General features: G+C 48.8%; 1 protein-coding gene across 2 annotated transcripts in view; it reads right to left on the bottom strand.

Annotated features, from left to right (window-relative positions):
* Positions 1–1,287: 1,287 nt before the first annotated feature.
* LOC107117089 (glucosylceramidase-like) overlaps positions 1,288–13,809 on the bottom strand; it is a 74,832-nt gene continuing 62,310 nt past the window's right edge. For both annotated transcript variants that reach the window (XM_015419125.1, XM_015419126.1), the window contains exons 9-11: positions 8,081–8,244; positions 3,915–4,037; positions 1,288–1,680 (exon numbers count right to left, since the gene is read on the bottom strand). In XM_015419125.1, coding sequence (XP_015274611.1) covers positions 1,575–1,680; positions 3,915–4,037; positions 8,081–8,244 — 393 coding nt within the window. In that variant the 3' untranslated portion in view covers positions 1,288–1,574. The remainder of the gene's footprint in view (positions 1,681–3,914; positions 4,038–8,080; positions 8,245–13,809) is intronic.

A 13,809-nucleotide genomic window follows, 5' to 3' on the forward strand; every position in this document is an offset into this window, starting at 1 on the left:
GTGTTTTGAATAATGTTGTTGTTGAAGTTGAATTGCCTAAGAATTTGAAAGCTCTACACCCTGTGTTCCACATGAGCTTGCTAAAAAAGGATCCTGGTCACTGTGCATGGAGGCCTGCCCATGCCCCTCCCACGTGTTTTGAATAATGTTGCTGTTGAAGTGGAATTGCCTAAGAATTTGAAAGGTCTACACCCTGTGTTCCACATGAGCTTGCTAAAAAAACGATCCTGGTCATTGTGCATGGAGGCCTGCCCATGCCCCTCCCATCGTGTTGGAGGGTGCCGAACATTTTGAGATTGCTGACATTCTTGATTCCAGGTTGAAACGTGGTAAACTTTGGTATCTCATCCAGTGGGTTGACTTCGGACCCCAGCACCGCGAATGGGTAGAAGTAGGGGATATTCGGGCCCCTTACCTGCTCCAGGAATTCCACAGACGTTTCCCGGGCAAACCGGGAGGTCTCCCGGAAATTCTCCCGGGCTAGCCGGGAGGTCTCCCGGATCCTCCGGGAGGTGGTGGTTAATGAGTATTTTTGAGGGGGCAGTATGTCAGCTAGCTGCCATTGTCATTCCGGTTCCTGTGTAGATTCCTTCACCCCCCCCCTCATTCCTTGTTTGCTTGAGTTATGTTATGTAGTCCGCGGAACTCGCCAAGGTCGTGCAGCTGGTTGTAGGAGGAAAGCTTCACCTGGAATGTTTTGGGTATCTAGCATGTGAACTGAACCTGTGTTGACATTATAGAACTGTTGCGTTCCCATGCAATGGGCGCGAATTGCATGTTCTATTGCCGCCAGCGGGAACTGGGCTCATTGGTCCTTACCTGGTTCAAATGTCTATATTATGCCTTCCCTGGTTACCTGTCGTTATTCCTAACAATGTCCTGTTCTGGTTAAACCAACGCTTTGAAATAAACCTTGCTTTACTTTTCAACGTGGAGTTATTTTGAATGCTTGGGATCCAACACTTTGGCTATTTTTCTACAGTTTTAATGTATTCCATATTTACGGTATGTTGTTAACATGGTTGCTACCTGACTGGGGTCCCGACTTCCCATCTGTCGGGAGAAAGGTGGTCTCCTGAATATTTTAAAGGGAGAAAAATTCATCAGTCCAGGTAAACATTTTCTACTCCAGACTGGCCACCTGCCTTTGGGCAAGTCCTCACTTCTCAGGCTAGCCTGGACCCTGGGCTGCAGTTGGGAAGGGGTTTTTTTCGGGGGGGGGGGATGTTCCCTGATAACGCTCTGGTCCGGGTGTGGAAACAGATCAATTCATTTTTGGATGCAGTGCAATTCATTTTTAATGTATGATAAATTAAGGCGGGTTACAGGGGACGAAGGGGCATTGGCCGGTGCCTGTGGGGCGCCTTTCGGCTGCACCCCGGTGGTTCTGGCACGAGAGTCTCCAGTCTGCAGCGACGCTCCTTCTTGGTCATAGCAAGGGGGACCCATCCCAAGTCTTGGAAGAGATGGGGCGAAGGAGCTGTCTCCGCCCCTCCCGACGGCCTTCTCCGCACGGACACGATTCCCCCAGGGGGGACTTCCGTCTACCACAGCACCTGGAGCACCTTTCAGGGTCACGCACGCTTCCACAGGTAGGTCTGGATGCTGTACGAACGAGCGACATCCTCGAGGACGCCCACCGGGCCATCTGTGATGCTGAACGGCACGTCATAGAAGCAGCTGGAGGGAGAGGAAAGGCTGGGGTGAGAAGGGGTCGTGGAGGGCCCTGGGGATCCCCCGAAACACGGGGGTGGGAGGCAGTCCCTGTTGGAAGTCCCAGACGCGATGTCCCCTGTCTCAGACCTCCAGACTGAGCGGCAAGAGAGGCTAGATCGCTAGACAGGCACACTGACCTTTCTTCCTGCATCTACTCGTCTGCCACTGTCCTCTTTGATAGGCAGATTGTGTTCTCAGGGATCAATTTCCCCTTCCTCCTCTTCCTCCTCTCTCTCTCTCTGGATGAAGACGTGCTCTCTACCTGCACTAGGGTTGCCAAGTGGATCTTCGCCGGGAGTTTTCCCTTGGATGGCTGTGGCCCCGCCCCCAGCGTGCCTGGCATCTTCCCGTCACTTCCAGGTGACACGCACGTCGGGGCGGAGTTCCCCCCGGGGCCCGATCCGGCGCCGCCGGGGAACGGGCCTCTGGGGCGGGGGTTTCCCCGCCCCCCGGGGGGACTTGGGATCCCTAACCTGCACTCACAAAGAGAGGGACATGCGGTCCTCTCTTGGCACCGCGAGGCAGATGGGCGTCTCGCCATCCGCCTCCACCCTTTAGCTAGTAAATTAGTAGTCCATCCATCTCTGCTCTTTCCTACCCAAAGTGAACTTCTCAAATGAAGAGAGGCGTATTTCTGTTCTGAACTTGCAGCGTGGCTCTCTGTAGGTTGTCTGTAGTGAGTGACCTGGCGAAGGGACGCTCCTGCTTCTGTAGCTTCATTTAAGCACTCTGCTAACTAATGGTGACTGGGCTAACCACACCAGTTCACCTCAGTAGTTCCCGGGGCGCCACACCTGGTGAGAAGGCACTTCCCCGAGTGGAAGCCGAACTCAGAGGGCTCCAAAGGGTGGGTCTGTTTGGGTAGGTTCCTCTCTGTCCTGAGAAACGGAAACCGACAGAACTGGCAAGTGGAATGTAAATGTTTGTAAATGTAAACTCCAAAAGCATTCTGTATTTATCATGCATATATGTTTTCTTTTTTGTTATGGAAAAATGATAAATAAACTTTAAAAAAAAAAACCTGGCAAGTGGAGCGAGCAAAGGTGTGTGTGTGTGGAAAACCTTTCTCTCTGCTACGGTTGTCTGTTTTTACATTTATTTATTTATTTATTTATTGAGCTGCGGGGGCTCAATTGGTTAAGACGCTGAACTGCAGGCTGTGGAAGGCCGGTAGTTCAGCAGTTCGAGACCCGAGTGTGCCGCATGACGGAGTGAGCTCCCGTCTCTCGTTCCAGCTCCTGCCAACCTAGCAGTTCAAAAGCAAGAAATTGCAAGTACCTAAATAGGTACCACTTTGGTGGGAAGGTAACAGCGTTCCGTGCGCCTTGGTGTTTAGTCATGCCGGCCACATGACCACGGAAACGTCTTCGGACAGCGCTGGCTCTTCGGCTTGGAAACGGAGATGAGCACCGCCACCCTAGAGTCGGACTCGACTGGCTTTCGAGCAAGGGAACCTTTACCTTTACCTTTATTTATTTATTTATTAGGTTTGTATCCCACCCTCCCAACGGCTCAGGGCGGCTAACATGCGGCAAAGCCGGGTTGAATAGATAAAATACAATAGAATACATGAAGAAACACCCCATGGAGTATCCTTCACCTGCAACCTCAGAGTTAGGATTGCCAACCTCCAGATGGGGCCTGGAGATCTCCTGGAACCACAACTGATCTCCCAGCGACAGAGACAATTTCCCCTGAAGACAATGGCTACTCTGGAGGGTGAACTGTGTGGCATCTAGGGCTGCCCGCTCGAGGTTGGGAAATGCCCGCAGATTTTGGGAGTGGAACCTGAGGAGGGGAGGGATATAATGGCCGCAGAGTCCCCCTTCCAAAGGGGCCATTTTCTCCAGGTAGCCTGGAGGTTGGCAACCCAAGTGGCCTCATACCCTGCTGAGGCCCCTCCCCTCCCCCAAACCCCGCCCTCCCAAGGCTCCCCCCCAAAGCCACCTGGAATTGCCCAATCTTGAGCTGGCAACCCTACGTGCTGTCCAATTTATCACCAATGTGGGCCTTCTTGGGGACTGTTACTCCACAGAGTGCCACACACAGCTCTAGAAACGAATAACGGAGGACCCCCTACGCCTTCCAGACAGGCGAGTGCTAACTGGCTACCAAGAGAGCCCTTTCGGCCAAGTCCCCACGCCACACCCCATCCGTCCAAGGAGCGAGGGAAGATCACAGCCCGTCTTCTCACTTACTTGTTCAGCGCGACCACCACGGCAGCCCCATCCGGTCTCAGGAAGCCCACCGTATGCAGCCTGCAACCCAACCAGCTGTTGCTGGTCAGTCCTACTCGAACGGAGCCCTCGGGGATGAACTTGCTGGGCAGGAGAGGAGAGAGATTAAAATGAGGCGCTCCGAAGATGACGGGCCCTGGACAAGACGCGCCACTCAAGCCGTGCGGGTCGCGATTCTGTCACGGGGGTTACGAGGCCAGGAGAGAGGCAGGGAAGTGGGACAAAAATGGGAGAGGAGGCGGCGAACCCCAATGAATATACCCGCCCCCCGCAGGAGGGCTGGGAGCCAGCAGGAGGGGAGGGAATGAAGACGCAGGAGGGGAGGGAATGAAGACGCAGGACTCTCGTATCACTTGTGCTTTTGAATTTTCAGAACATGCATATGCCATTAAAAGAATCTTATTGAAACATTGACATCTTTTGTCTAGGATAATGGGAACTAAGTCCCTCAAAAATACATTAGTTTGATCGGACTTTATTAGGTGATCTAGCAATATGTCTGCCACTAGAGGACATTTTCATTGCAGAAATTGTCAGATACATGCACAAACATTGGAACTATCTGAATTTAGACATCCTGAAGGCTTCTACACCTTACAAACATCTGACAACATGTGTGTCACGTAATGTCCTGTACATTGCCATCTATCCATGTTCTAAAATCTATGTGGGTATGAGTACACGCCCAGTAAAAGTTCATATTATGGAACATCTCTCTCATTTACGTCACGCTGTTCCAGAAGTACCCATGGGTGCCCACTGTCAGCAGCTAGGTCACAAACCTGAAGAACTAAGATTTACTGTAATTTATCAATATCCTTTCAACAGGATAGATGTTCAAAAAACTTTATCACAACAGGAGGTTTTCTATGTACATAAACTGAGAACAGTTTCACCTGATGGTCTGAATTCATCTATGGACCTTTCTGGTTTTTTGTAGAGGTTTTATAGTAGAACAATTTTTTGGCTATGAGTTTGGAATGTATGTAACTGATTATACCACTAGATGTCAATGTTGCTTAGTAAAATATACTTTGTGAATATACCTTTGTTATCAAGAACATCTGGAGGTCACTACCACTATAACTATGGTTCTGCTCCACCCACATATGAGAACTTTCCATCTTTGAATGTTATCAGGCTGTGCTGAATTGATTGTGGAGTATATGTTCCTTGTTGATATAAGGTAATATCGTTTTTCCTTAACTTTAAACTACTGGGGAAGTTTGCTACAGTACGTTAGATTTGTACCAAGTGCAGCCCAGGGGCTGTTTTTACTTGGGGCATTATGCTACTTTAAATTACTTACTGATAGTCTCAATCCTGTAGCAGCTTCCAGGCTGTAACTCTTTGGCAATTTGCCCGGAAATGTGTTTAGTAGTTTGAGTACAATTTAAGATAGGCCTGATAGTAAAGGTAAAGGTTCCCTTGCTCGAAAGCGAGTCGAATCCGACTCTAGGGTTGCGGTGCTCATCTCCGTTTCAAAGCCGAAGAGCCAGTGCTGTCCAAAGACATTTCCGTGGTCATGTGGCCGGCATGACTAAACACAAAGGCGCACGGAACGCTGTTACCTTCCCACCAAAGTGGTACCTATTTATCTACTTGCAATTTCTTGCTTTCGAACTGCTAGGTTGGAAGGGGATGGAACTAGAGATGGGAGCTCACTCCGTCATGCGGCACACTCGGGTCTCGAACTGCTGAACTACTGACCTTCCACAGCCTGCAGTTCAGCATCTTAACCACTTGAGCCACCGCAGCTCCTCTTTAATGGTTACAGCACACTACTTCAAACTATGGGGAGCGTTTTGCTGCGCTCCTCATTTATCATTTCTTAATATATTGCCACTCTGTATCCCCGATGGGAGACCAGGAGGTTATCACCCAGGCTACTCCTGTGGGAGGTTTGAAAACCTTTGCTCACGGTTTCATTCAGGACAGAATTATTGTTCTGCAATAGGTAAGTCAGTGTACTCCCGAGTGTTCGAATTTTGAGTTTTGTAAGCATTGACTTGGATACCCACCGCCAGGGCTTTTTTTTTGTAGAAAAAGCCCAGCAGGAACTCACTAGCATAATAGGCCACACCCAACAGCAGAAACTCATTCGCATATTAGGCCACACCCCCAGACAGCACAGCTCATTAGCATACTAGGCCATACCCCATGCCTTCCCTTGGCTTGCCTGGGCGCCCCGTGGCTGCAGGGAGCCCGGGCAAGCCCCCCCCTTGAAGGGGAGGGAAGGCAGTTTAAACTGCCTTCCCTTGGCTTCCCCGGGCACCCTTGGAACGCCCCGCAGCTGTGGGGAGCCTGGACAAGCCAGCCCTTGGACAGGCTGGGGAAGGCATGGGGAGGCATTTAAATGCCTCCCCGATCCTTCTAGGCCCCCCCCCCCGGGCCCGGCCTGCTGTCCAGGCCTTCCCTCTGTAGCCACACACAGAGAGGTTTTGGCTGTAGTGGGCGTGGCCAACTCTGAAGCCAGCCGGAACTCCGTTCCTGTGCGCTCCTGCCCAAAAATAGCACTGCCCACCACAATGCATTTTGTTTTCTTTTTCTTGTCTCACAGCGACTGAGGAAGAACGTTTAAGGAAACAAGGGAAATAAACCGGAACCTTGTTATCGCTCTTACTGACATTATTTATCCTCATTACGTTCGTTATGTCTTCATGTAGTTACTCTGTATGTTATAGGATGTTCTAGCTATTTCTTTATTCGATTGTTTAACTACATCCTGTTGGATTAGTTGGATTAGTTGGCAACTGGCATCCTGTAACCTGTGAATTTATTGGTATTGGTGTTATTATTTACTAAGGTAGAGGTAAAGGTTCCCTTGCTCGAAAGCCAGTCTAATCCGACTCTAGGGTTGCGGTGCTTATCTCCGTTTCAAAGCCGAAGAGCCGGCGCTGTCCGAAGATGTTTCTGTGGTCATGTGAACGCTGTTACCTTCCCACCGAAGTGGTACCTATTTATCTACTTGCAATTTCTTGCTTTCGAACTGCTAGGTTGGCAGGAATTATTTACTAAAGTGTTGTATTATTTTCAATAGAAGTTTCCGTCGTTAATTTTTATTGGTATCACTTTCCCATTAGTTCTAGAAGGGGCAAAGAGATGGAGGGGCTGTGGCTCAGTGAAAAGAGCCTCTGCTTTGCAGGCTGAAAGTCCCAGCTTCGATCCCCGGCATCTGCAGTTAAAGAGGACCAAGCAGTAGGTGATGGGAAAGATTTCCACTGAGACCCTGGAGAGTTGCTGCCAGTCTGAGTAGACTGGACTGACCTTGGTAGACCCAGGGTCTGACTCAGTAGAAGGCAGCTCTGAGTCTGTTCACATACAAAATGTGTGCTTTCACATACTTTGCTTGCAGAAGGTCCCAGGTTCAATCCCCGGCATCTCCAATTAAAAGGATCAAGCTGTAGGTGAGGGGAAAGCCTTGTCCCCCAAACCCTGGAGAGCCGCAACCTTTCTAAGTATGGGCTGCAGTTCAGCAGAAGAGCCTCTGCTTGGTTGGTGTGCAGAAGGTCCCAGGTTCAATCCCCGGCATCTCCAGTTAAAAGGACCAGGCAGTAGGTGATGGGAAAGACCTCAGCCTGAGACCCCAGAGAGCCGCTGCCAGTCTGAGTAGACAGTGCTGGGCTCGATGTAATTATGGTTCGATTCAGAATAAGGCAGCTGCTTGCGGTGTTCCCGCTAAGCTGAGTGAGTGTGAGCCAGCTCACAGTTTTTTAGCCTCCGGCTCACACATTTTTATCTTAGCTCAGGAAGGATGGCTCCAGAGCAAACTCATTTATGCAGCAGCCAAATCGCTTGCCCACAACTTTCATGCCAGTAGCTCGCAAAGTAGAGTTTTTGCTCACAAGACTCCACAGTTTAGAGGGACCATTGGCTGCATGTGTGTTTTCTCTTTTCCTTCTTAGGCTAATGGAACTGGGGTGGTGGTGGGGTGGTTTCAGCAGGTGAAATCATGGAAAGGCAGAAGGGTCCAGAGAGAAGCAGCGCACTTGAAGTTTGCATATAAAATAATCACGTTGATTGAGTCCCGGACCTCCTAGAATCTATCCCAGCTCAACTCTCAATTTCACTGCCTGGGGGGAGGGGAGTCGGAGTACCGCCCCCTGCTGCTGGGAAGCGAGAACTACCTGAAATGAGCCAGGTGGTAGAACATCGGCTGCTTGTAGAACTCATCTTTTGTGGCATCCACAATGATGGGGCTGTCCACGAAATTCTTGACCCAGTTAGGGCCTCCCTTCATATCCAGAGCCAGGTTCCAGTCGATCCAACCAACGACAAAATTTTGAAGGGTCTGTGGGGCAAAAGGGGAAACGGTTGCTCAAGGCCATGGGGTTATGTAAAGGTAAAGCTAAAGGTGTCCCTTGCTCGAAAGCCAGTCGAGTCCGACTCTAGGGTTGCGGTGCTCATCTCCGTTTCAAAGCCGAAGAGCCAGCGCTGTCCGAAGACGTTTCCGTGGTCATGTGGCCGGCATGACTAAACACCAAGGCGCATGGAACGCTGTTCCCTTCCCACTGAAGCGGTACCTATTTATCTACTTGCAATTTCTTGCTTTCGAACTGCTAGGTTGGCAGGATCTGGAACTAGAGCCGGGAGCTCACTCCGTCATGCGGCACACTCGGGTCTCGAACTGCTGAACTACCGACCTTCCACAGCCTGCAGTTCAGTGTCTTAACCACTTGAGCCACCGCAGCTCCTTGGGGTTATGGGGGGGCCCAAGGCAGCTGCCCCCAAAGTGGACGAGGCCTGGATTGTGTGCACCTGATGTGGACATCTCTCTCACACGCACTACGGGCTAGAAAAGAGTGGGGAGACCCCTGAGTACACCATGCTGGGTTATAACTTTGGACAAGAAGAGCCCTCTTGGTTCCTCCCAAGTCCCATCTGGCTCAGCAGCACTCTGTTTCTCCTAATGGCCAGTTAGAATCCCTCCTGGCGAGGCGAGCCAGCCTTCCCCAGTTCCCTTCATCCAACCTCTGTGGATGAGACTGGAAGAAGGCGGCGGGGAAAACAGCCACAAATGGGGTGGGATCAGGGGACGGATCTACTCTGAAACTAATGAAGCTTAAGCTTCAGGGCCCCTGATCCCGGAGGGGCCCCGAAGCAACGTTTCTTTTCACGAGTGGATTTCTCAACAAAATTGATGGCTTTTTAAAAACAAGTGTTTGTTATTAAAATAAGGCTGTTTTAGTGACAGCATCATAAGCCAGTGGGCTGAAGTACTTTGACATGTGGAATAACCCAGTACAGTGATTGTAATCAAAATCTGAGACATAGCGGTTAAATTAAAAAAAAAATTGTGGTGATCTGCCGTGGAACAAACCCACTGAAGAAGACAACAGTGGTATGTGTGTGTGTGTGTGTGTGTGTGTGTGTGTGTGTGTGTGTGTGTGTATATATATATATATATATATATATATATATAGTAGGGGTTTGATGTATGGCCCATTTCCAAGGGCTCCACCCCACCACCCCGTTCTCCACCATTTGGACCTTTGGACGTTGTTGGATGTTGCTCTATTGTTGCTGGTTGAGAAGGGGCCCCCATAACAGTTCAAGCTTCAGGGTCCAAAAAGGTTGGTCCGCCACCGGGTGGGAGGAGGCAGGTGCCACTGGAAGGGATTTGAACATAACATAAGAACATAAGAGACGCCAATGTTGGATCAGGCCAAAGGCCCATCCAGCCCAACACTCTGTGTCACACAGTGGCCAGACATACCAGGTGCCATCAGGAGGTCCACCAGTGGGGCCAGGACACTAGAAGCCCTCCCACTGTTGACCCCCCCCAGCACCAAGAAGACAGAGCATCACTTGCCCCAGAACCCCTATCTATACCTTGTGGCTAATAGCCACTGATGGACCTCTGCTCCATATGCTTATCTAATTCCCTCTTGAAGCCGTCCATGCTTGTAGCTGCCACCACCTCCTATGGCAGTGAATTCCATGTGTTAATCACTCTTTGGGTGAAGAAGGACTTCCTTTTATCCGTTCTAACCCGACCGCTCAGCAATTTCATGGAGTGCCCATCAGAGTTCTTGTATTGTGAGAAAGGGAGAAATGTGCCTCTTTCTCTACCTGCTCTTTCCCATGCATAATCTTATAAACCTCAATCATGTCACCCCTCAGTTGGGAGCAGCAAGGGCATCCTGGGGTGGAACCTATCCACATCCTACCTCCCCACTGAGCTCATTCTGTTTATCATTTCTTTCTTCGAATATTGATACCCCACCTTGCTTTCTTGGCTCCAGTTGGAAGCCTTCCTCCAATCTGAGGAGCCTTAGAGTTGCCAGCTCTGGGCTGGGAAATACCTGGAGATTGGGAGGGGGGTGGACCCTGGGGAGGGGCCTCAGCAGGGCACAATGCCACAGAGCCCCACCCTCCCAAGCAGCCATTTTCCCCAGGGGAACTGACGTTGATCAATCGTAACAGCGGGAGATCTCCAGAAACTGCCTGGAGGCTGGCAACCATCATCATTCCTCCGAGCGTGGTGTGGTGGTGAAGCATGTCAGACTAGAATCCGAAAGACTCAGGTTCAAATCCCCCACTCGTCCCACGGAAGCTCACAGGGTGACCTTGGGTCAGCCACAGTTCCGCAGCCTGACCTACCCCACAGGGTTGTTGTGAGGAGGAAACGGAGAAGGGGAGAATGCGGCAAGCTGCTGTGGATCCCCACTGGCAAGAAAGGTGGGGTATAAGTGAATGAATTAATTAAATAAATGCTCGTGGCTCTTCCGTGGGAGGAAGACCTGGTCAAGTGGGAGAAAGGCCCCATAAGCTACAAGAATGCTACTTGGAGAACGGTGCCATCTACTCCAGAGTGTTGAAGCCGTTTCTCCTCTCTCCACACTATGCTCAGTTGATCCAGGGAGGGTCCTCAGGTGCCACATCCAGAGGCAGTCCTCTGAATATCTGATGCAAGAAGCAACATTAGGGATGACCTGGGGCTCCCTGCCCTGTTGTTGCCCCTCCAGAGGAACTGGTTGGCCACTGTGTGAGACAGGGTGCTGGACCAGATGGACTATTGTCTGATCCGGCAAGGCTCTTCTGATGTTCTTGTGAGGGGAAGGCCTCAGCCTCTATGCCCTGTTGTTGGCCCTCCAGAGGAACTGGTTGAGGCCACTGTGTGAGACAGGATGCTGGACTAGAGGGACCCTCACTGGTCTGATCCAGCAGGGCTCTTCTTATGTTCTTATCAGGGGAAGGTCTCAGCCTTTTTGCCCTGTTGTTGGCCCTCCAGCGGAACTGCTTGGCCACCATGTGAGACAGGATCCTGGACTAGATGGACCCTCACTGTCTGATCCAGCAGGGCTCTTCTGATGTTCTTATGAGGGGAAGGTCTCAGCCTTTTTGCCCTGTTGTTGGCCCTCCAGCGGAACTGCTTGGCCACCATGTGAGACAGGACTAGGTGGACCCTCACTGGTCTGATCTTCTTCTTATTGTAGGGGATACCCAGGGTTCAAATGATTTTCTATTGATTATTGTTGATTTCCAGGAAACCTTTGGGATAAATTCTTTGGGACTCTCCTGGAGAATTAACAATCAGTTTGAGTTGTAAAGAACACAGGTGTTTTAAACCAAACTTAATTAACATGTTCCAGCCCTTGCTTCAAAGAAAAGCTAATTTTAATTGGAAGTAAACTGCAGGTGTTTCTGTCCCAGGTAACTGAGCCAATCTTCAATTAGGACATACTTTCTAATTGTCAACCTTTAAGATTTATGAGAGCCTCTCTATTTCAAAAACTGAGTTCAGGAGGTCGTTTCAGCTTCTGATTTTTTTAGTAATTCTAAATAAGCTTGGAGTGTTTTAACATATCAATATTGAACTATTAGAATCTATAAGCAATATCTCTATATACTTGCCTTTTGTAGATTATTATTCTAAATAGAAAAGACTCTCTGTTGGTTTGTATAGACACTTACATGAACTGGACTGGTATAAAAGCACCACAGGAATTAATTGTCAGTTAAGAGATTGATGTTCCATCCTTTATTCCACAGGAACTAGAGACAGATTGGTCAAGATGTTTTTATACACTTAAAACTGTCCTGGCAAGGATTCACAAGCTAAGCTAAAGGATGTCAAAATTAATAGGGTTAAATAAAGTTCAACTGTATTTTCCATGCAAAATAAATCTAAGTTTTTAAGGGTGCTTTTAATTGTTAAAAGGTAAATATCTCTGAATGTTTATAGCTGAGAATGAAAGTTTATGGATAAAATGTTTTTGTATGTTTAATGTAAAAGAGAAAACTAGTTAAGTTTTTAAGGAACCGTGTTTGAAATTAGCAAGCGGAAAGTTGGGAGATGTTCCAAAAGGTTTAGGAAAACATTAAGAAGTTCAGATGGATCATAAGTTATTGTGTGCTTTTAAATTTTTAAGGATTAACAAGCTACTAACAAGCAGATGAAGTCATAGATACTGGAAGCCAATTATAAAATAAATATAATTTATATTATACAAAAGGAGGGCCTCTGCTGGCTAAAATAAGATGGTGTATTCTAAAAATGAAGAGTTTTTAATTTAGACAAAAAGAAGATTTATAAAATTACCAAAAATATTCTGATGGACCAAAATAAAAACTGATAGATTCAGTGCCTCTACAAGAGCTTTATGCCATAGGCTACTTTAAAACACTAAAACAATTCATGTAAAAGGTTTAATTCTTTAGAATGTCATTGTAATGACATATGTTTTCATATTTTGTATATTTTAGTGAAAATAAGCTTATAAAATACTTTGAATATTGTTAGACATTTATATGCATGTATTAATGTAAAAGAACCATTTTTGTAATGAAAACATCTAAGTTTTGTACTAAAAATGAACTCAGCCTGAGGGCTCATTCAAAGGTGAAAGGAGTCTAGGAAGACAGCCAAAAGATGTGAACAGAAATATAAATCAACATAATGAGCAGTGCACCTGCATTGTAGGAGTTGAATGCGGCCAAATAACATCCTGTGTATCAAATATGTGATTGATGACTGACCAGACAAAGAAATCTGAACTGAGCATGTCTAAAGTGATGATGTAAAGTGAGGAGGAGCAAGAAAAATATTTAAGTAAGCTCCTGGCTGTAACACATTGAACATCCCCACTGAATTTTTAGCTGTGAGATGTTCCTTTATTCAAATAAATTCTTTTGTTACCCTTTACTGCCTGGATAATTGTTTTACTGTGTGGTTTATTAGCTAGCCCCTAGGAAGGTGCATTCGGTTCATCCGAACCGAATGCACCCCTAAAAATAGCCTATTCGGCCCCCTTTCAGGAAGCCATGGGCCAAATCAGATTCTCTAATCTGATTCAGCCCGCCACCGAAAGCCGCCGCTGAAATTCGGCAGCATTTTGACAACTGCCTGAAAAGCAGCCACCAGCCAGGGAAGGGGGGACTCTGCAGGCAGGCAAGCTGGGGGAGGCATGGGGAGGCATTTAAATCCGCGCATCAGGGGCACCTGGGAAGAAGGGAGATTTTTGTGCACACTTGGGGCAGTCCCCAGGTGTGCACAAAAATCTAAAAACCCTGGAAAAATATCGGGGGGATACTTAAATCCCCCCAAAAGTGACAGAGCGTCCCCTGCGCATGTGCAGGGAATGCTCTGCGAACTCCCTTGCCACCGCCACCGCTTGGGGGGGGGAAGAGAGCAGCGAGTCCCGGCGGTTGCAAGACCAGTGAGTCCCGGCGGTTGCAAGCCGCTCGAGCCTCACTGCCAGACCCGAATCATTGCTTTGGAGGCGGGGAGGGGGGCCTCACTTCGGAGGCGGGGGTAAGAGCTTCGGAGCCGGGGGGAGGAAAGGGGGGGGAATAGAGCAGGGGGGTGTAGGAGACAGGGAGGAACCAGCGGGGTGGGGGGGGACTAACCTCC

The sequence above is a fragment of the Gekko japonicus genome, unplaced genomic scaffold (genome assembly GCF_001447785.1).
Source record: "Gekko japonicus isolate JY-2015 unplaced genomic scaffold, Gekko_japonicus_V1.1 scaffold25, whole genome shotgun sequence".
Lineage (NCBI taxonomy): Eukaryota > Metazoa > Chordata > Lepidosauria > Squamata > Gekkonidae > Gekko > Gekko japonicus.